The sequence below is a fragment of the Oculina patagonica genome, chromosome 2 (genome assembly GCF_052425735.1).
Source record: "Oculina patagonica isolate OP01 chromosome 2, crgOcupat, whole genome shotgun sequence".
Lineage (NCBI taxonomy): Eukaryota > Metazoa > Cnidaria > Anthozoa > Scleractinia > Oculinidae > Oculina > Oculina patagonica.
Window position 1 is genome coordinate 13,028,151 of NC_135759.1, and position 23,755 is coordinate 13,051,905.

A 23,755-nucleotide genomic window follows, 5' to 3' on the forward strand; every position below is an offset into this window, starting at 1 on the left:
TTGGGAGCTCCGCTTTTAGGCTTGGCTAAGTCTATTTTTAAATACCGTATTTACTCGAATAAGCGCCGCCCCCGAATAAGCGCCGCCCCCCGTTGCGGCGCTTATTCAAGGAATTCCTGTTTAACTAAAACAGCACTACAAAGCAACTCTTAAGAAAACTTAGACATTTCTTTCCATCAAAAGCAATGTTTTGCAGTTCAGAGTGATTGTTTTACCGCTCGCCCATTAGTTTTTCTATCCAGCATTCTAACAATGCGTGGTTTTGTAAATGTTGTGAAGGCCACGAACTTTGCCAGGACACCTAGCGTTACTTTCTCTTTAGCAACAGACGAATACTGATCTGACAATCAAAAGACGCTGTTTTTAATCACTGTAAAAGAATAAATTATTTTGTGGCGTCCAAATTTCAAATAAGCGCCGCCCTCGAATAAGCGCCGCACTTGAAAGGCGAAAAATTTAATAAGCGCCGCGGCGCTTTTTCGAGTAAATACGGTATGCATAGGCTAGAAGGCGCGGGAAGGCTGGTTTACGTTTTTTTTAATTGGTACTTAATGTTCGTGACCAGTTCAAAATTTTAGTCGTGTCTATCTTGCTATTTACGGAATATAAACACCAACTCTTTTTCGGTTTGTGCAGGACATATAAACAATATGCAAATCAGAATATTCTCTGTTGTTAATATTTAAACAGGTGTTTCAGCAAACCGCTGAAAGAGAACATTTCTACCTACTTTAAACAGAAAGGTATATCACATACATAAAGCCGAAGAAAACCAGATTGGATAAAAGACAATGGAAATCTAAACGTAATATAAAAGTTTGTAAGGAATTTTGAACCCAAGATTGTTATCAATAAACCAAAGTGAAATCACCAAAACATTAGACATGTGATTGGTGTTGTTTAAAATCCTTCCATCGTGTTTCCTTGCAGTCCGAGAGATTGGCCTACAAACAGATAGAAACAAACACCAAGTAACGTTTTTTAATACTTCATTGAGTGATTTCGTTTCTGTTTTATAATTTATCGTTCCTTACAAACTTTTATTTTTACGCTTGGGTTTCCTTCTGCATACACCGCCGGCGATCGACCTACTGCAGTGCTGCGGGACCGATTGGTCAGCGATTTCTGTACTGTGCTGTGATTGGTCAGTTCCAGTTGGACCCTTGTTCCTCGCTTTGTTATTTGATCGCTGAACAACCTTGCTGAGGGAGTAGTTTGCAGCGTGCATGTGGATGCAGGATTTTGATTGAATTTTATCCTTCTAGGTCATTATTTAGGCGTAATTTCGTTAGGAAATGGCAGAGGAACGTCAAACTACAGAAAGGGTACGTTAATGTTCGCTTCTCAAGCATTTGCCGTTTGCACAATGTGCAACTGTTCTCATGTCGTTTTTCGATCCATTTTGTAGGTGGAGAAAGTTGGCGACTTGACCGTGTTTGTCGTGGTACGTTTTACTTTTTGTTTTATGTGACTTATCCATCGTGTTATTCGGGCTGTATTAACCAGAAGTGTATCATGTATCCTGCAATCTATGGAAGATCGGGATTACTTTTTGTGATTTCTGCATACTATAACAGTGTAGTTCTGTTTAATACTTATGCACTAACTTGACCTTCCTTCGACCTGCCCAGGGCGAAGACTCCAAGGATAAACAGGACGAGAAGGAAAACATTAAGAAGAAGGAAGTAATGATAACATTCCACGATGTTGGAATGAATCGTAAGTGAGATTACTGTTGAATGACTGCATATTATTCTTGTTTATTTGCATCGGTGATCCATGCAGTTGAAACAGCAAGCCACCATATCGCATATGCCCAAAACAAAGAGCGCGACGCTATTTTCGTAAATGCGACAAAGGCTATAATGAGTAACAGCATTCATCAGTCACGTAGGCTTACACTTTGGCAATTAATTATCATACACCCACATAAAAAGGTGACTTCAAACGAATCTTGTCAGAGAAGGTACATGTAGGCGCCGAACATGTGTTGCTTTTCTTGTTGTTTTGGGTTTGTGGTTTTGCTGCATTATATTTTACCGGTGTTATGTGCAATGAGCAAGTGAAGATGAGAATTGAAGCTTTGTACTATTTAAAACGTTTTTAATAGATCTTGTGGTTTTCTAGTTTTCTATTTTTTGGTTTCGAGTATTAACCGTCTTTGCCTCGAGATTCAATCGGCCATGTACTGTAAGTTAAAATGGAGGCGTGTTTTGGAATTATCGGAGAAATCGACAAGGCTATTTTAATGAGAAAAATATTCGGTTTATAACAAATTATTTCTGAGGTTGGTCGAATATCTGGAACAGAATGAGCTCACTGATGGCCAAGATGTCTATTTTGCGATCAAAATATGCATGGACTATTTCTTATATTGCACCATCTTGCATTCAGTTCTGATGTTCGCAATAAATTATAAGCTTAATGTATGCACACTTTTGTGCCAGTTCGTGGTCAATTATGACCTAAATAACATTAAATGTTTATAGTTGGAAATAATATGGCAGAAATGCAGTATCCATTTCCTGAATGAGAACTTTCAGTCTCTTATAAGATATGTTATGGATATTCAACTTCATTATTTATGAAAGGATCGACTATCTGTTTTGAATTGTATTCAAATCTACATGAGCGGTCAAGGCTTTAACTTTAGGATGCATAATCAAATGGTCAGTTTGGATGCAACTGATATTTGGTGGGTTACAACTCTTCTGGGAATATACAACCTTCTGAATGTTAAAACATAAGTTATAAAATCCCATGCTTAAAGTGGAATCTTGTAATGATTAACCATTTGATATACTCAAGCCTATATAGAGGGTAGCAAAGGGTTTATGCGTGACTCGTGAAAAGGGCAAAAATTAAACCGTGACGCATGAAAATAGGGCAAAAATTAGTCTGTGGTGTGTGAAAATAGCTAAAAAGACACGTGATTCATGAATTCTGCTGTTTTAAGTATACGCAACACATGAATTTGGCTAAAATTTGTGCGTGAAAGGGAATCATGATCCCCCCTTTTGCTACTCTCTATATATAGTGCAAGCACTTGCACTGGTATCCAAAGTTCTGATGTAGTATAACAAATCTAATTGGGGAAAATTAAGCTGATCTGTGGTCCATCAGCTGTAACAGGGTCTTCAATTGGCTGTTTGAGTATGTAAAATAGTGGAACCAGATTTTTTTAATCTTTTGTGAGAAGCATGCTTTGCAGGTCTGGCCTTGTTTCCTTTACAGTTTTTTTTCCCAAACGTTGGATGAAACAAGCAATGTTATTGTGCACTTTTATTACATGTTAACTTGTAATGCATCTGCTGAGTTGAAAACAGTACATTGGCTATATAAAATTAGGTGTCATTTTCAGATAGTTTGGATTCATATCGTCGTCATAGACGCTTACGTGTAATGTTGTTAGACTTGAGATTTGCACTTATTCGCAAAAATTTCTGTCTTTAGATAAAACATGCTTTGAGAGGTTCTTCCAACATGAAGATATTGTGGGCCTGCTGGATCGCTTTATTATTTACCATGTCGATGCACCAGGCCAGGTAAAACTTAACAACCTGTTATTTAACTTATGTCTCCTACTAAAAAATGACTGTGATGACTGTTTTTAGATTATCAGTGGCACAATTTACTTCAACAAAGTGTTTGCTAAGAACCTTGAATTTCAGAAATATTTTATTGATATAAGCTTCACTGAAATTCTTTTGTCATTGGTAAATAGAGCAATAAGCAATAAACTAAATAATTCTGATAAATGTAAAGGTGACAATGTGTTTGGCTACTGTAAGTTACATGTGTATGTCAAGAAGTAATCCAGCCATTAACCCAGTTACTGGCTGTAACATCAGACAAATAACATCTTTATACAAAGTCAGTTCACTGTTTACATTGTGTTAACCATCAGGAAATGTAGGTGCAATATAGTTAATTACCATCAAAAATATTGATTTTGAAACCTTTTTAGAACAAATAACTGTTTGGAATCATTACAAATCTTCACTATCCATATGCAGTGTTATTATTTTTTATATTTTTTCCTTTGTGTGTGTTTTGGGAAGGGAATTTGTCTAGACACAATCAAATTGAGGTTAAGGTTGAGGTTAATATACCTGGGAAGAGCTACATGGAACTCGTAGTTAAACTTGACAATCATCTGTTTTATTCAGGAAAGCAAGGCAGAAAACCTGGCACCTGAGTAAGTATATAAAAACATCTTATTCCAAAAAATTGAGAAAATTATTATGACCTTAAAGAAGGACCCCCCTTAACCCATTGGCGCCTGTGCCGCCTGTAACCGCCCGTGTGAAAACCACCCCTTTAATGCCTGTGCCGCCCGTTACCGCCCGTAAAAACTGCTTTGTGACAAATGCCCTTTCCCTCCCTCCCTGGAGACTTTTTGTTTCTCCTATTGTTCTATAGATAATAAGGGCAAATAAACCAATCAGAATCTGCTTTCTGCGCATATTTTTAGGGAACTCTTGGGGTCCTAGAAAGAGGGTTTTTTTGTCTTATTTCGTGGGTTGAAAATGTACAAGAAAATCATGGCGCCGGGCGGCACGTATTTACAAACTTCCAAGGCCTTGTTTTTGATTTTGAACACAAAAAATACCATCTTTGAGACTTAAAAAGAAAAGAAGAAACACTATAGAATATTCAAGTGGCCCTAAAACGGAAAACCATGGAGTACAGTGTGCTAAAACCTTGTTGATGAAGGATTTATCTTTCCTTCCACGGCCGCGAAGACATGGTGTAATGGCGCTTACAAGTGCGTTTTGAATTCAAATCACAGGCTTGAACACGGCCTAAATGTAGCTTCTCAAGACTTCTGAGAACGAAATGGTACTGTACTGTTATTGCTTCGAATTTGAATGTAATTTTTTGAAGGATCGGTAGATCCATGAAGTGTACAATTGACTCCAAAGCCATCTGCTAAAATTAAAACTTTGCCTTCGACTTGAACATGTGGATAATTAATTCTGCCGTGCAGTACAGCACGGGTCGAAAAATATCGATATTTTGACGCTTGTGAACATATTTCTTGGCTTCACCCTAACTGAAAACCAATTCTAAACAAAGTTTCTTTCAAGTTTTTGTCATTTATCAATTTTGAGTGCGGAATTTTAGGCTTATGAAGGCAAACAGATTTGTTGTGCACGTGTTGTTATCTGACACCTATTTTTTGAGAGACTTGCTTCTTCATTGTTTAGCTCCGCTTTGCTTTGAATTATGTCTATCGCTTTAGAAAATTACAACAGTGCTTCAGAATATACCAAGGAGTATGTTTATTAACATTAAAATTAAAGGAACGCGTAGAAAGCGGTGCTAGAGTTAAGTTAGTGGTCGGAATTCTGTAATTTTGAAAGCGTTGTTTATGCTTTTTCACGCCGCCGTGATTTGAAGATAATTTATCATCTCGAATTACCGCTTTTCTGCACCGAGAAACAAGCTCCGTGTTATTGAATTAATGACAGTGTCAGTTGAACAGATTGAAAACCTATCTTTCACCCGACTATTTTACGATTTTTCTTAAGAATTTGCACAAAGTCTACGTGTTTTTGCGAGCTCCAAAATTACGCGCGGAAGTGAATAAAATTTATCGCTGTCTTGTAATTTCGTTTGGGATCAAGTTATCAATGCTGGGAATCTCTTTTAGTCATAAATTGGTATTTCAACATGTCTAGTTTGAATAAAAGTTTACTTCAGAAACTAATGGTTTGTCTGAATTTGCTGCGCATATGGTTTATTTTTTCCACTCGTGCGATTGCGTTCAATGCCGTAAAATAGCCAGGTATTTAGGGGGTGGGTGCGTGCGTAAAACCTTCAGGCGTCAATGGGTTAAACAACAGGATTTGTAGTCTGAGCATTTGTGAAAGGGAAAATGCAGAGGGAGCCGTAAAGTCAAGAGCCATCATGTGAAATCATTAGCATTAGCATTTTTGTTTACAAGCGATTTCACTTGCTTCTTTTTATTTGCTTCTTGAATCAATTCGCTGCTACATGTAGTCTTTCATTCTCGAGGGGGTAAATAGGGGTTTGCAAATCTGCCAATCCATCATAATTTAAAGAAAGAAAAATGATGGCTGATAAAACTGTCTCTTTAATACAAGTGATAAGATTGTTTTGTTGATTAGCCTATGTTATTACTGATTCTTACCGTTAGCATGACTGCCCAAGAACGGTATATTATATATTGTGTGCGACATGGGCGTTGTCCACGCCTTACATCGCTTGCAACTTTCCTCGAGATTCTGTTGAATTAAAACCAAATATAGATGAATGTGGATTTTGAATATAAGTGCCAAATGTTGGTCTCTCCTCAATAGAAATCTAATGTCTACTTCCTAGAAATTGAACTACAGGTTGCTTTTGATGCTTCCCTTTTTGTAGAGTGCCTTGCTCTTTACTTTTGGTTTTTTCCGTTTCTCACAAGAAGGGAAGATTGCAAAAATGCACATTGAAGTTCAACAAAGACAACATTCATGACTGTTGCACTATTATTGCCTTGGAGTTCCTGGGAAAATCATTTTGCTTGCTTTGAAGGCTAGGAATGCCAGCATTTCATTGGCTGGCAGCATATTCTGTTGACAAATATCCAAGTAAAGGCGTGACATACATTGTTAACAAATCTTCAAGTGGCAAAATCTTGCAATTAATTTTTTGCAAGAATACCATCTCTTAACTCATTCGGTGCGGTTGTCGAGAAAACTCGACATGATAAACAATCCCAGATTACCTTTCGAAATTGTCTTCAATAGGGACGCTATGATCAATAATTACTTCATATACCCTCTTGGAGAACTTGAAAGTGTGACGAGCACAATATTTTGCCGTTTGCATATAATGGAGGGGATTATTGACAAGTTCATGTTACGATGTTGCTGTTTACAGCTAAAGGATATATAAACATGGCATTGAATGAGCGATTTTCAATTGAGCAGTGCTTCGGAGAAGATTCTAGCTGACTTTTGCCAAGAATATATTAGTTTCGGTTTACAAATCAAGCGATTTCAATGAACAGATTGAGTATTTAAGACACGGCTATTGCAAAACAATGGTTTCAACCTTTATGCTTGGGAAGGAAGCTATCAGATGGCAAACCAAATTGGTAAAAGGACCAAAATGCAATGAATTTGTGAAAAGGTGCTTTTTCTGATAAAGAATTAAGTTAGTTACAACACCTGAAAATAGTAAGTAAATTACTTAAGTAGAATGAAAGATATTGTTGGATATGATGCGTGACTGTTTGATTCGACACTCTGTGAAAAAAATGCCGCACTGCAGGGGACAAGGTCAACAGAAAAGTCAGTCCTGAAAGAGTATAGGGTACCGGTATGTAGAATTTTGGCCAAAACATTTTTTTTATTTTGGATGTTCTCTTGCAACAGTGCCGGCAAATTATTTGATACTATAGCTTTGCAGGTCTTTAAAAAGATAACCATTAAGAACACAGAAAAACCCTGACACGCTTTGAGAAATTGATGCTTGCTGATTAGCACTGTGTAGTACTTTTGTGACAGTAGTCGTGTTTGATACCCGATTAATTCAGCAGAATGACACTCAGTTGTTTTTGTTACTGGCTTCTTTCTTCTCAAGAAAGGCATGACCAAAACAGTGGATATTTTTTTTTTGAATTCTATGGTTCATAACCTTTCTACTAATTATAGATTGTGGTAGTTTTGTCAAAAACACCACAGGTCTGAATGTTTTTCTGAAGTACACCGGGGAAGGTATTGTGTAACCTTAAGTTTGCTTTTAGACTAGTGAAATTTCCTCCCTTTGTTCAAAACCCAAAATATAAAAAAATTAAATCACAATGTTTATGTGGATGTATTCTTAGATTCTTGGAAACTTTTATTTTTAGTTATCAATATCCAACTATGAAAAAACTGGGAGAGATGGTTGGTAATGTGATCGATCATTTCAAGTAAGTTGCATAGTGTATTTTTCTTGTTAATTCTTATACATGTAAGAGGTCAGTCAATGCCTGGCAGGTTCATTATTATGTGGGTTGGGATTTTGTTGCCATACCACTGGACAAAGTTGTTGATTATTTTTGTAATATTTTTGAGAACTTTAATGGGTCCAATTTAAGAATCATAAAGGTATGAATTTAAAGAGGTAATATTTTTCTGGAATGTTCAGGGCGCGACAAAAGTGCTGTCCGATAGCCCGGGGCTAGTGATCTGATCCCGGGTTGCCCAACGGGCAAGCAACATTGTTTTTTACCTTATGGCAACTTGGTGACTTAAAACTTTAATTAAGTCGCCAATGTGGCGACTACATTTCTCGGTGTAAAGATGAATACAGTCGAAGCTCTCATAAGCGGACACCCTCGGGACACGAAAAAAGTGTCCGCAACTGGAGCTGGCCGCTTACGAGAATGGTTCTTGTAAGCGGCCACTAGAGGTGTAGGGGATAGATGGCCGCTTACGGGAGCTTGCCCAGCTAACATAATGGTAATATGCAACTTAGTGGTGTTTTGAAATGTAACCGGACGTGGATGACGACAAAACAAACACTGAAATATGGTACTGTAATTACAGTAAAATCATTGTGACGAACGGCGATGTGAAGTTGATTGATTAATACAAGATACAGAGATTTTTTATATGATTTTCTTTGCGGTGTCCGCTTACGGGAGCTTAAAAATAAAGAAAAAGTCTAAGTCGTAATCTCGTAAAGTGTCCGCGGCCGCTTACGGGAATGTCCGCTTACGAGAATGTAAAAATACAGAGTTTGTATGGGAGTAAAAACGGGGTTTCCAACAAGGTGGCCGTAAGTAGAGCTGTCCGCTTACGAGAGTGTCCGTTAAGAGAGCTTCGACTGTAACAGCCATTTTTTCAGGTATTTAGTCCTTCCTGAAATCATATTGGAAAATCTTTGCTTTTTAAACAATCAAAATAAGAAAAGAAGTCATATTGCTCCAATCCACCCTTTTGCTTTGCTGTAAAATAGTCCATCACTTCCGAAAACTTGCCAATGGCGACACTGTGTTTGAATTTGCCCCAGAATCCTTTGCAAACGTTTGAGCATTGGGTGTATCATGTATGCATATGGATTATGTCCCTTGAAATGCATGGCTATCAAGGATCCTTCACATTAGCTACAAAGTTAGTTGCCACAAAATCTAATATATTGTGTTTGTTTTAAGGCTTGTAGTAAGTGTTTTAGTTTATTTTTGTTTTTGTTTTTTTTGCAATTTTATGGTCTTCAAAATTAGAACAATTTTAACTTTTGTAAGTACAGGTCTTGTACCATGTCCATGCACATTTGCATAAAATTAATTATGCAAATTACTATCGGGCTAGCTCCTCAAAGCTTCGGGCTAGTAAGGTGAAATAACAGCTTGCCCGTGGGGCAAGCTGAGTTTTTCATTTTTGTCTCACCCTAAGTTCACTTTCTCGCCACAGAAAGCATATGCACCAGTAAAAGTAAAATGTTGATTGGGGATTAATTGTCTCTTCACAGCCAAAACAGCTCTCGTTCCCTGCCTTATCATTGTTTGCTAAGGTGTAAAGTTTGGTTCAGTACTGGTACAATGTAAGCTGACAGTCACTTGAAACTCAAGCAACTTGACTCAATCCTCGATTCCCCCAAACTAAAAAACTTCTAAGAGTATTGAGTCTCGGGGTCAATGGCTTTAATTTTCAAGCTGCGATCTTCAGTTTCGAGTCGAGGGATTAAACCTGGGCTTTTTCTTTGTTAATGCATATTATTTATAGGGAAGAGTATATAATAGTAGCAGAGGAACCTGCCATTAACAGAATGGTTTGAGAATCTCACCTCCATTTTTAACAACTGCTGTGAAAAATGTGTTGTAATTTGAGACCCTAATTCTTCCTGGAAGAATTGTAAGAAATGTATTAATTAAAACAATAAGGGTAATTATTGGTAACGTTGAATGTGATAGTTAATTGGTGGTACTAGAAACAGGAACAGTACTGCCTGAGTTATGTTTCTAATGGTAGTATTATTTTTTGTTGCAGTTTAACTGATGTGGTTTGTTTTGGAGTGGGTGCTGGAGCAAATGTTCTTACAGAATTGGCTGTAAGCATTGGTTCTTGCTTTGTAGGGCTAGAATAAAAGGCATGGGTCACTGTATTTGCTTATCAAATGTGTTTCAAGGGAAATATATTTTAGTTATGCATAAGTTGATAGAAAACTGATGTGTAACTACCTAAATGATATGGTTTCAAAATGATTTGATGTTTCAAGAAGACACCATTAGCATTAAAATGGGTTTTAAAAACAGATTCACACAGTCCATTATTTTATTCAGTTTTAATATAAATCCAGACAGCAATATTCCAGTGCCAATGGAAGGGGGGAAGCCTAGAGCCAAGTGGCCCATACTTGCTGGAGCTTATCCCAGTTTCTATTAGCATTTAGCGGCTAGGAGTATTTCTACTCCCCACTGAATGGGATGGTAGTCCATCACAGAGTCCCCCATCCCAGCATTTTTTCGCTGGTACCCATTTATACACCTGGGTGGAGAGAGGCACTATGAGAGTAAAGTGTCTTGCCCAAGAACACAACACAGTGACCCTGACCAGGCCTGGCACCTGGGCTGCTCAGCGGACTAACCATTAGGCCACTGTGCCTCCCAGTGCCAATGGAACCTTAAGGCAAGTGTTTTTTAGAAGAAACATTTCTGACCCAGTTTCATGCACATTAACCAGCTGCAGCAAGCTGGGATTTTACTATCCCTTTTGACAAATTCACCAAGAAATTTTGTATTTGATGGTTGCTAAACCCACAGTGGACTTTGAGTAGGATGAGGATAATGACCATTTGGTACAAGACTTGTAATTACTTACCGGTAGTTAATTCTTCTTCCAGGTATCGAAATGGGGAGACAAAGTTGCTGGATTGATTGTTGTAGAGCCAGGGATTTCTTCAGCTAGCGTCAAAGAATGGGGAGAGGGAAAGGTGAGTGGGGAGATATCCATCAACAAACGAGTAGCAAATAAATCTCCTGGGAGACAGAAGCCTGTGATTTGACCTAAGCAGTTTTGTTTTCTACCAGAAAAGTGTAATTAAAGGTAAAGCCTGTACTGCAGCCTAGTGGCCCATCAGCTGTTTTCTGACATATTTAGCCTGCAAGCAGGCTCTCTATCGGGAGCAACGTGAATTTTGAACTCTCCCGCGAGTGTCGAAGGCGCGAGTCGGCGAGCGAAGCGAGCCCACGACCAAAATTGAGAGCCTGCACGCACGCCATTGAATTTCAAATCCGGCGCGTTCGTCCACGAAGGCAGCACTCTGATTGGTCAAAAATGACAGGCTCAATAAATGTGAGAAAAACCATAGTCCATATCAAAGCCAAATCAACTACGGCCCGTGTCCGTGAATAGGCACGCGAGTTCGTTCAGCAGCGTTCATGAAGCATTTTGGAAACTTTCGCTTGATTCTAACGATCTCCTTAACTTAAAACAAGAACAGGAAGATGCGGTAAATTGTCTTCTAGAAGGACGAGATGTTTTTGCATTTATGCACACCGGTTACGGCAATATTGCTTCATATTTCAACTCTTTGCAGTGGCAATGGCAGAGAAGAAAGTCTACGAGCGACTCTTAGACACTATCGTTTTAGAAATATGCCCACTTTCCAGCATAATTGAAGACCAGGTAAAGGAGGGACAATCGATGGGTTGAACTGTGTTGCTTTGCGAGATTTAACCGGCGTTACAAGCGTCAGTTCGCAGTTAATATTTGCATTTTTTTAAATTTGTTCGTACATCTGTCATCATTTGTCCGCGGCTCCCATCGCGATATGACGCTTCAAATAAATTTTCCGCTTACATGCGAACCTATTTACCAGTTCCACATTTTACCAAAAATGTACACTTGCAGATGCAGCATCATTCACTTTGTTTGTTTACAACTTTTTTCAAAATAAATGCGCGAGCGCTCGATCGATCTATGAAGAGCCATCGATCGATATATCGACACCGGAAGCGTAGCGAGTTGTCAACAAGTTGTCACATTTCGAGGGGCCGGATTTGAAATTCAATGGCTTACGCGCAAGCTCTCCCTCTGGGGGCTCGCTTCGCCCACACACTCGCGCCTTTGGCACTCGCGGGATCGCGCCTTTGGCGCTCGAAGATTCAATAATAATATATTCATGTTGCCCCCGAATAGAGAGCCTGCATGCAGGCTATGACATATTTTGATAAGTGACTAACAGCTTAACTCATTTGACCGTTTCTTTGCCTCCAGCCTTCTGACAAAATTTAATGTTTTGTTGCTTTGAAGATAAAAACACACCAACTGGACAAGAAAGGATTCACAGCAGGAACTGTAAACTACCTCATGTGGCATCATTTTGAGAGGGTAAGCACAAAATCAGCTGTTTCACAATAACTGAGTCTGAGATTTTTCTTGAAGGTCACCTTTCCAATAATGAATTATATTCATGAAATAAAGTATTTCAGCTGAGCTTTTGATAAAATAGACAAAAATCAGAGTGCCTGTTTCACGCATTTTCTCTTTGAAGCACTTTTGTAACTGGTACAGTTGCTTGTTGGTTTTCTGGATGCTTTGCACCAAATACCTGAAGTCTTGTATGTGAACCCTTTGTCCTATGATTTTCTTAATTGACATACTGCGAAATGTGTAGAAATTTCCAGATGAAGGTAATATTTTGTGTGTGTTTGAAGGACACTGGAAAGCCTACAATGGAAATGGTGGACCAATTTGTGGAGGATGTCAAGGAGAACATGAATGCACACAATGTGGCGGCATTTGTTAAAGCATACACAGGGTAAGAAGATAGCCCAGTCAATGATTGACAACTTACCCAATGTTATTGGATTTTTTAACACCTCATGATACATGGCTCAATATTATACAAAAAAAGGCACATTTTGCAGCAAATTACAAAAAGATAGTTTCAAGTTCGAAACATAGTTGCCAGAAACATAAATTACTTATCAAATGCTTAACAAGGCTTTTGTTTTATTAAAATGAGAGCGGAGAAGCGATTGCTTCAATATTTGCCTCTTCGGTGGACTTCATTCAAGTGCTAAGGAATGAAATAATTTTCTCTTAGCTTACTATTCAAAATCTTTTCTTTTGTTATAGAGTATTCGTGTTCCTTTTTCCTTTGTAACACTTGTTCTTGCAAGATTACGTGGAGTCAAAAGAGAACGGCTTAATCTGCTAGTTGTCCTTCTCGAAATGCCGCACTTGAGTGCTCTAGCATATGCAAATGTAGAACTAAAAATCGGCTTGTAAGAATAAAACAAGTGTCATATTTCTGCAAACTGGCTACAGTCGAACCTCGATTATCCGGACCTCGATTATCCGGATTTCTCGATTATCCGGACTTCCCTCTCTGGTCCCAATTTTTTTATAAATAATAATTAGTCACATTCAAGACCAGATATAACTAAGTTCTTTGACAATTTGAACGTTATTTCAAGGTCGTTTACCTGTCAAAAAACATTGGAAAACGTTTGATGTGTAGTTTCCAATCGAACAACATTTAATACTTCGGCAGGCAACTTCCTTATTCAGTTTCCACTAGCCATTAAAACATTCACACAAATAAATTTGCTTTCTGTTTTTACGACTGAATTTATTCAGGAGTATTGTTGTGGGTAGCCATGGTTGGTCGGTTGGTCCATCATCTGTAGACTTCTCATTGCAACTCCGCTGACCAGCAGATATACTTGTAGAAAGAGTGTAGCAAGGCGGCCGTATAAAGGTGGTCTTTTAATTTTAAAGGGGTTTACAAGAAAAACCAGATGCAAAGAAACAAAATATGGCTGACAATTACGTGTAGAATTAAGTAATCGACCGCCAAAAAAGTGAACATTGAGAGCCATTAATCAGCATTAATCGATCGATGACTTTCGTGTCTATCTTTCGAGCTAGCGTAGTACATGTAGTCGAATGTAGGAGCATTCGAAAACTAAATCGGATTTCACATTAGCTTCATAAGCGATGGATCTATCTTGAAACCAGAGCGTTGGCTAAAATCGAGTGCGTGGCTGCTTGTTCCCAAGAAAAGGGAAAGCTTTTCAGATGAAACAGCACAATATTACATTTGTACCTGAATCAGTCTATTATATTTTTGTTTTACAGCGTTATTACTTAATAGCCTACATGTAAATTATTCTGCAATGCATACCTACGGAGCGATATAATAAACAAACTATTTTAGTGCTATGGGTTAAAAAAAGAAAAAAAAAGGAAAAAAGAAAATAACTCTCTCCTCTGGGACTCGAACTCATCAGTCAGTTGCCTACCCTACTGTGCTACTTAGTCGTAATTAGTCACGTGAGACGAAAATATCGTATATCAATGTAATCGACATTCCGCCGTTTATCTGTTATCATGTGCATCAAGGGAATGTTTGAATCACCTTGCTGCTCATAAATTTTCAAGGAATGAAAACTAAACTTTTAAACTTAGCAAAAAATTCAGTCGTGGCTCGAAGAGCTCTTTGATTGCTTACTTGTATTATACTAAAGTTTACAAGGCAAAATGGCAAAATTCAGAATGTTTAAATCCTTCTATGAAGTGAAAAACATCTTAGAAAGTTCGATCAGTCGACACTGTACATTAGCACCACGTCTAGACACCAGGCCCATCACAAAAAGACTCATGGAACGCCTGGAGGTTTCAAATTGTTTGCAAACGAATCGGCGTGTTTTCGTCGCCTTTTTCGGAGAAAAACTGCCTCAAAATGATCAGTGTCTTCGGAATTTTTGTTTGTGAGGATGGTTAACAGCTGATTTATCGCTATTATGAAGCAACTTTTCTTTTTTTTCTCTGATTAATGTGGAAAAATGCGCCGAAGATGCAGAGGATTCGAAAGTTAGCGAACTATGCGGATCCGCATCACCGCATCCTGTCAGATGCCCTGGGTGATTTTTGGCTCATAAACATTCATACTTTCGATTATCCGGACTCTCGATTATCTGGACTATTTAGCCTAGTCCCAACGAGTCCCGATAATCGAGGTTCGACTGTGTAACTAAGCCCTTTGATGCCAAGACTATCTTGCTTTTGATTACAGACGTCGAACGTTGATTGCCGTGAAAGAATTCTTTTTGTTTGTTTGGTGGTTTCGGCCGACCACGCTTTGGAACGCGAGATGCCATCCAGCATCCCACTTACAAACAAATTAAAAGAAACCAATAAAATAAACGCTCAAAATGAAGCACATATAATATATTAAGACTTTGATGGTAGTTTAAGATGTAAATATACTGTGTACGCAAGGATACGCTTGGATTGCCTGCCACAATTGAAAACAGTCGAAATAAGATGGCATTTAAAATGGCGGATAAGGCTCTAGAAACGCGCAACACATGTGATAGGAGCAAACTACCATGTTTGTTTGTGAGTGGGAGGGGCCCTATGCGCCAGCAACTGTTCATATTTACAAAGAAACCGCTGTAATGGTGTCTGATTGAGCGAATCTTGTGAATGATGAAGATAAATTTGGCAGTATATTGTCGACACATTCTGAAAACTTTTGTAACAAGCAAGACAAAAAACTATTGAAATTTACAAACTTTCAACTGAAAAGAAAGTTTTAGTTGCCAAAGGAAAGCATTTCAAGGTTGCCACAGGTCAGGAAATGGTCAGGAAAAATAAAATTCTTCAAGGTCAGGGAAAAGTCAGTGAGTGAATTTTATATTGAGTTAGGGAAAATTGACATTTTGGAAAAAAAAATCAGGAAAAATTGGAACACTGCTGATGCTGCTGATGTCAGGTCAATGATTTCAGCCATGTTTTTTTTGCCTGGAAATGGAGGCTGGAGGCTGCTACTGTATGCGACATTTTGTATTTATTTTGTTAAGGAAATGTTAGGGAATAGTCAGGGAATTGTGAAAACTGATGTCTGTGGCAACCATGCATTTAGTTGGAAATGCAACTTATTTATTTATTGCCCCTTCTACTTAACAATGTATACATTGTAATGATAAAGGGTAAATAAGTGTTATATACTTAAATAATAAATTAAATACTCTTACTGCACCTTTTTGTAATTGAAGTTTACTTATTAACTTACGGATTCTTGCTTTCAGGCGTAGTGATCTGATGAAGGACCTCAGGGGTCACAAGCTTGAGTAAGTGGGATTTCATTAATCAAGACTTAATTATCACTTTGTTTTAATACTTTCTTAAAAGACCCTTGATAAATCTCTTTGATGAACTAAGAAACAAAAGATGTTTCTTAGCAAAAGCTTTGGGAAATACATGTTAGCGTGGTAATTGAAAATATTAAAATACACTTATCATCACGGTGGGCACAAAGTGACCCATAACCGCTCACCTTCATGCACCTTTTTCGTTTTTGATGTTGATTATCTGAAACTTTGCGTAAATATAGAACTCTTCATTCCGAAAAATTGTTTTTTGTTTTTTGAAGTTTAATTTTTTTAGTGGGAAAATGATGTTACAAAGTTGGTGCCAAATTTTTTTAAATTAATAATTATGGAACATTTTATGACAGTTTCTGAACAGACTTGTCACAAAGATCAAGTAATTGAAAACATTTCTGAAATATGTCAATCTAATCAAAAGTTATGGCTAATTGAAGTTTGAATTTCCTGTCATTTTGTTACTAAAAATAGCTTAATGGCGGAAAATTCAAGCTTCAGTGCACCATAACTTAGATAAGACGTATTTGATTGACATATTTCAGATATTTTTTCAGTTTGAGGATCTTTGCGACATGTTCTTTCAGAAACAGTCAAAAAATCTTCCATATTAATTTAAAAAATTGGCGCCAACTTTGTGATCATTTTCACGCCAAAACAAATTGAAATTAAAAGGAGGCTTATGGCGAGGTCTACTAATGGAAACGTTTTTTTTTTAATTGTACTGTACTGTGCCTTTGGTGAAATTTAAATAAATAAACAATGCAGTGAATTTGGTGATGTTTTTCTGTCTGTGGGCTTGCTTGTTTGCAAAAAATTTTAACAGACGAGTACTTGGCAGCTGGGTATTTTCCTCGGACGGGCACTATGGGCTGAAAGTGCTCTCCATGGATGAACACTTGCGCGTCACGTGATCAATTTAAACCAATCAGAATCAGAGAAAATGAGTATAGCGGTGAACTGTAATGACTGTTATTATTCATTCAAAATATTTCTGTGTTTCTGATTGGCTTTCGATCCCTGGCTAATTCCAGCTATTCGGTTAGCGCCAACCAAATTTGAAAGAAATTCCAATTATTGGATCGCAACCGTCCAATGTGAAAAATTATTGGATCGCGACCTCGTTCCCAGGATGATTATCCGATCGCAACCTCGTTCCCAAGAACCGCTGACGTCACGCGACTGAACCGCTTTGCTGCCGAGCAGCAGGTTGAAAGCGGGAAATGGCCGCTAGATTTGAGTATTACGAAGAGGTAACATTTAAAGTTATTAGGGACCGTTCATTTTTTATGGGGTAGGGGGGGGGGGCTGGTGGGATTTGATAGATAGTCACTGTTATATATAATGGCCCCCCTTCTTCATCGAAAATTTTTGCCTGGCCCCCCTCGAAATCAAAATTTTTTTAGATGACCCCCCCCCAAAAAAAACAAAAAACAAAAAAAAACAATCAAGTGAAATTAAAATATATCGAGCCTTGTGAATAAAGAATTTATCAGTGTACAAAAAACACATCCCACATAGCTGGCATTGCCTCAACTGTTTATTGTGGATGTCGTCTGTTAGTATGGGTTGTCTGCACTTGTAACCAATAAGCTGTTGGGTTGAGTTAATGGCATTTGGTACATAACAAAGTAGGGGGGTTCGGGGGCATGCTCCCCCGGGAAAAATTGAATTTTGAGAACCTCAGGAATGTTATTTTGGGCATTCTGGGAAATTTTTTTTTACTCTTACAGAAGCCTCTTTACAACACTTAAAAGTACAATTATATTTAGTGACCCCCCCTTACAGACCATATTTTTTTGGCTGGCCCCCCCTTTAAAGCCAAATTTTTTCGGATGGCCCCCCTCAAATCCCACCAGCCCCCCCCCCATCTCATAAAAAATGAACCGTCCCTTAGAAGACAAGGAAAGTCAAAACACGGAAAAAGCAACGAAGGGGAGTAGAGTTTTTGAAGTTTAAATCAAATTTAAAAGCGAACGTTGTTGTGTATTTGTGTACTTTGCCTACTGTCAAAACCCTATTAAATTCATTTTGTGCATTTGGAGCTCTGGAAATATTTTGAATGAATAATAAAACAATTATTGAATTTGGCTTTCGTATGATATGAAGAATTATGCAGATCTCGGAGGGTGTTACCCTCCTCGATCTGCATAATTCTTTATATCATACTCAGCCTCATCCAATAATTGCTAAATAGTACAATATTCTCACTACCTACAATACACATGAATATAACAATGAGATATGGAAGGGTGAAAATGGTCCCTGTCCACAGGAGTGGACAGCGTTATACTCACATGCATTGAAGGTAGTGCACCGCGTCATGGCCAGGGGCGTGGGTGGGTGGGTCGCTGTCTTTACTCTGAGATGTTGTTTGACAAATGTACACAATACAAAGAAAGGCGGTAATATATACAACGCTAAGGATTGTGGGATATCTATTGTTATGGAAATATTCTTGTTTTATTTCCGGTACTGAGAATAGTACAATATTCTCACTACCTACAATACACATGAATATAACAATGAGATATGGAAGGGTGAAAATGGTCCCCAAATCCACCAGCTTGACCGCTAAACAGTCATAACTCCAAAGAAGACCGGCCTAAATCCAGTCTATTCTCCCATTCTCCAAAGAAAAAAGGTTAACGTGGAAAGGCTGGAGTAAAACGCCTAATGCTTTCGCACTGTTAATAAAAAGCACCAATATCCTGAGCAACAGGGAGCTGTCATTCCTCAATTAAGTAGCCACATATCCATGGTTACCCAATAGGAGACCCTGGAATGCAAAACTTGAAAGCATGGTGTCGGATCAAAAGTACATGAGCAAACTAGGAGGTAGCATCCTTCGCTTCCTCTACAATAGAAAAAATAAATGGGAGGAAATGAAACACACCGAAAAAAAAAAGAAAAAAGTAAAGAAGGAAAGAAGAAACCACGGATACTATGGCCACCAGAAAAGGAGGAATGACAGCCTGACCCAGATAAACCGGGAGGAGAGTTTTACCCCTGTTTCAAGCCACATTCAACCTAAACTGGTACCAAAAGAAAAAACGACAAATAGAAAGAGAGACAAAAAACAAAGTAGCCCGAAAAGCGCAAAACTGTTGCTGCAACGCGAGATCATTGCGGCCTGTAAAGCTAGACCCACGGAATTGGTCTTACTTTTCACTTTAAATTTTTTAAAGTTTTTTATAAAACGCTTCAACGCCCAAATTAGCCTGGCCATGTAAAGAAAGAAAAACAAAAATATCCAGTCGCCATTGACAAACGCCAGTTATCGGCGTGCAAATATATTCTTTGTACAGCCCCAAATGGCTAAAAGGCACAAAAGGCTTCTAATTCGAGGTGCTACAAATTAAGAATACACCGCCGGAGTGGAAAACGCAAAGAAAAACGTTGACTTTTAAAAACAACGCCATACGTGTATCTAAATATTGAAGCGATCAAAATTACCATTCAACATTGGCGGCAGAAAGAACCGACTAAAGAACCGACTTGAAAGGACCTTGCGAAAAAACTTTCGCCCAAGAGCATATAATACATTATGCTAGTTACAAAATCCCTCACGCATATATCCTTCCATTTACAAAACAGTAGTGCGGTAAAAGCCGTCCACACAGATATTCTTCCATTTTAAAAACTGAAGTACCACTCACGCGCATATTTTGTCATTTCCAGTGCGGTGGCCGAGCCACTAACGCACATATTCTTCCATTTTCATAACTCTTGTGCGGTGGCCGAACCACTCACACACATATTCTTCGATTTTCATAACTCTTGTGCGGTGGCTGAACCACTCACACACATATTCTTCCATTTTTATAACTCTTGTGCGGTGGCCGAGCCACTCACGCACATATTCTTCCATTTTCATAACTCTTGTGGGGTGGCCGAACCACTCATGCACATATTCTTCCATTTTCATAACTCTTGTGCGGTGGCCGAACCACTCACGCACATATTCTTCCATTTTCATAACTCTTGTGCGGTGGCCGAACCACTCACGCACTTGTCTCACAAGCACCAAGCCTATCTCAGTGCACATGTAAAACCATGCATTAAATACAAAACCGGAACGAATGACTGAACAACAACTCAAGAAAGCAAGACAAATTACCTCAAGAAAAGGAGCAACGTGTGCAGCGCCAGGATTTTCTATGGGTGGAGCATTAATCAGCGGCTGGAAAGTCTGGCACATTCTGCAAAAGCTTTTCTCTTCGAACTTCGGTTAGACGCACATGTATGAGTGCTGAATAAGCGGCGGAGGCAATGACGCGTGCACAACGGAGCCAAAATATCGCTGTCTTTACTCTGAGATGTTGTTTGACAAATGTACACAATACAAAGAAAGGCGGTAATATATACAACGCTAAGGATTGTGGGATATCTATTGTTATGGAAATATTCTTGTTTTATTTCCGGTACTGAGAATAGTAGGTAGGGGTGAAGCCCTGAGTCAACTATCAAAGCTGATAGAAACAGAGCAAGTAGTCTTCTGATTAAGTAAAAAATGGTACATCAGTTGTTTAAGATGTTGTGCAGACAATCTTTTATTCTCTTTTGAAAATATAAGATTGTTTGATGAGCCAAAAGAATATTGATGTGCAAGAAGAACACTACTATCCACTCATTGTCATATTGTATTTGTTGCAGTGCAAAGACAGGCGTGCTTGTGGTGACTGGAGAACATTCTCCTCATCGAAAAAATACGGTAAGTGCTCTTTACTGATGTTGTCATATGTGTCAGAAAATTGTTTATTGAAGTCAGTGCACAATAATAAGAATTCCGTAATTAATCGTATCTATAACAAAATTCTCGATTTTGATTGGTTCTGCGCGCGCCTATTTGTCGCGTAATTGACGCGTGATCACGTGGGTGTCCAATTACAGGTATCCAATTTGAGCAACTTCAAATTGGATACCTGTAATTGGACACCTACGCCATCCGCGCGTCAATCACGCGCATTCGAATGGTTTTTTTCTTGCTGTTTTCTAACTTTGTGTGCAACCAATTGAATTTACCTTTGACTTTTTCTTACAGAAAAGGTTCCTAAAGACTTCCTAACCTCGAATTATGTTATTGACACGATTAATTAGTAATTGGACCTCGTGTCGTACAATTTATAATGGTAATAGGACTGAGTGGAGTCCAATTCGGTCTGTAATCATACGAGTGATTAACAAAATCGGACGACCGCGAAGCGGGAGTCCGATTTGTTTAATCACGAGTATGATTACAGACAGAATTGGATGACACAAAGTTCAGTTACCAATTAATCAAAACTATGACAAAATTTGAGAAACAAATTAAACTTATCTTCGGTTAAACTCCATTATAAATATATTGAAAAACATAACAGTCTACTCCACGAAATGCACAACAACAGCGCGCGCAAAATGACGCGTACTGTCCAATTACACAGGCATGACGCGTACACTGTCCTATTACACTGTCCAATTACAAGCATGACGCGTACACTGTCCTATTAGTGCTCAAATCGGGCTGCTGATAACCAATCACGTTCGAGAATTTTGCTATAGTTTTGATTAAGAGAGTAATCGTGCTCGTAATTTCAAATCGGTCTCGCGCTGCGCGCTCGGCCGATTTTGAAATTACTCGCCCGATTACTCCCTGAATTGTACTCCACTCAGTCCAATTACTATTACTAATTTTCTTAAATAATCCTACAGATATAATTTAAGTTACGTAAAATAATGATGTCGATTAGTCGATAAAATAATTATTTGGTATGACTTTTGGTATGACTTTTTTTACCATGTCTTTCCATATTACAGTCTGTTCGTAAGCTTGTAATTATGGTGTATTTTTAGATTTATTTTAAGTTCCGTTGTAGTAAACTTTTATCACCTTGTGATTGTGCTCTGTAGGAGGAGAAATTTTATTATGGCGATGTACTGAAGCACACAGATGTGAAAATCAAGAGTCTGCTCACTCCTGACTGTGGAGCTAGTGTCTTGGAAGAAAAGGTATACAGCATGTGATGGTTGTATTAACTGTCCTACGATTCAGCACACAGTAAACAACTGATAGGAAAAAAACAACAGATGTAACGTGAAGAGAAGTAGCGTCCATTGAAGAGAATGTATACTGACTAAATGAACTGACTGCATATATTAAGTTAATTTTACTTGCAGTGTAAAGTGATGGGTAGAAGAGTAATAGATAATTTTGTCAGGGCAAGGACACAAGTATTCACAATAGTGTTTTTGCAACGTGGAAAATATTCTTTGTACATTTAATTTCGTGGTCATTAAAAATCATTGCAGCATGTTTTTCTCCATTTGCAGCCTGAAAAGATGGCAGAGGGGTTGCTTCTGTTTATTCAAGGACTAGGGCTGGGTAAGATTTATATTTCGCAAGTTTTCTTTGAGACACAAGTTGCAAACATTTTGTTGTGACAGTTTGATCAGATGCAGCAACCTGTACTTGTTTTAGTATAAATTTAGAGTGGGCAGAATGAAATGTTTTGCAGCTTCCCAGGAGTCGACTCATAGTTAAGTTGGCGATCCTTGAACTTAACGACTTCGCTCCAAATGGCGGACCATTGTGGTACGAAGAGTCCAAACTTATGATGTCAAAATAGGATTTCCGGGAATCATCGGAAAGGGTGGGAGCTATTTGAACTGATAGTGTGTTATTGCATGATAACCCACCTCAGAGTCGGCCTGTTTCCATTGCAGCGGATAAATGAAGCATGATAACTCAATTATGTGTTAATTGAGTTAAGTTAACGTCTATTGTGAGTACAGCTATAGTCTCCTTCGCAGGCCTTTTTTGGGTGGACACGCGACGCTTCTCCAGAAGCATTGCGTGACGACCCAAATCTGGATGTGACAAAAAAATCTTGTACTGCCTTGGTAAAAAGGAGCGAAAAAAGGGCCAAGCAACACCTTATACTACTATTTTTTTTTTCTTTTCAGTCCCAACACTGCGCACGCGCTCAATGTCTCGAACCAGTTCTACGTCATCATCTGGATCTAGAACCCAGTCCATGAGTGAGGATTAATTACACCGACAAACCTGGGTGTGTTTTGATGACTTCCTCTTCAGTATATAGATTTTTGAGTGGTGGAATGTCAAGAAGGATTTTAACTCATCTACATTGACTGTTTTTAGCCGACGATATACTACGTGGATAATAAGTGTTACTATTAAACCGTGGATTGGATTTCGATAAGATGATTTGTAAAGATCATTCCACAAGATTGTACTGAATTGATATAACTTAAATGTATGAAAGGAAATGATGTAACATGGTTTTTCTCAGCGGTAATGCTAACATTACTGTGTTGCAAGTTTTTGCACTCTGTTATGGATTTAAAGGTGTTTTCTTGGTCATTTTCACAAATGAAAAACACTTGATAGCAACTTGTTGAGAATGAGAGATTTAAAATCTTCTTTGTCTTTTTCATCGATGCTGTCTATTTTTACAGTCACTTTACTCGTGGATATACAATAAAATTTGTCATAATTCTTTTATCATTCCTTGTTGTTTCTTAAACATTATTCAAATCGTATGCAGTATTGCCCTCATGAGAGGCAAACTTTGAATTAAGCAAACAAGTCCTTAATTTCATACTACTGAGAAGCGCTGAGTAGGTTCTCCTTTGAAA

At 38.3% G+C, this 23,755-nt stretch overlaps 1 protein-coding gene across 1 annotated transcript; it reads left to right on the forward strand.

Moving 5' to 3' along the window:
* The first annotated feature begins 1,171 nt into the window (after nucleotides 1-1,171).
* LOC144639635 (protein NDRG1-like) lies at nucleotides 1,172-23,621 on the forward strand. Its single transcript, XM_078498928.1, has 15 exons — nucleotides 1,172-1,325; nucleotides 1,409-1,444; nucleotides 1,632-1,719; nucleotides 3,454-3,545; nucleotides 4,170-4,198; nucleotides 7,865-7,927; nucleotides 9,990-10,050; nucleotides 10,843-10,932; nucleotides 12,255-12,332; nucleotides 12,659-12,762; nucleotides 16,043-16,084; nucleotides 20,774-20,831; nucleotides 22,010-22,108; nucleotides 22,430-22,481; nucleotides 23,063-23,621. Exons 1-15 carry the CDS (start codon nucleotides 1,296-1,298, stop codon nucleotides 23,146-23,148), a joined length of 1,008 nt encoding a protein of 335 aa, XP_078355054.1. The 5' UTR covers nucleotides 1,172-1,295; the 3' UTR covers nucleotides 23,149-23,621.
* The last annotated feature ends 134 nt before the right edge of the window (nucleotides 23,622-23,755 follow it).

What these genes read in the sequence shown, in the direction of transcription:
- LOC144639635 (XM_078498928.1), top strand. Translation starts at nt 1,296, where the DNA reads ATGGCAGAGGAACGTCAAACTACAGAAAGG. An exon ending in ATGTCGATGCACCAGGCCAG is followed by an intron (nt 3,546 to 4,169) that starts GTAAAACTTAAC and finishes TGTTTTATTCAG; the next exon opens with GAAAGCAAGGCAGAAAACCT. An exon ending in AAGAATGGGGAGAGGGAAAG is followed by an intron (nt 10,933 to 12,254) that starts GTGAGTGGGGAG and finishes GTTGCTTTGAAG; the next exon opens with ATAAAAACACACCAACTGGA.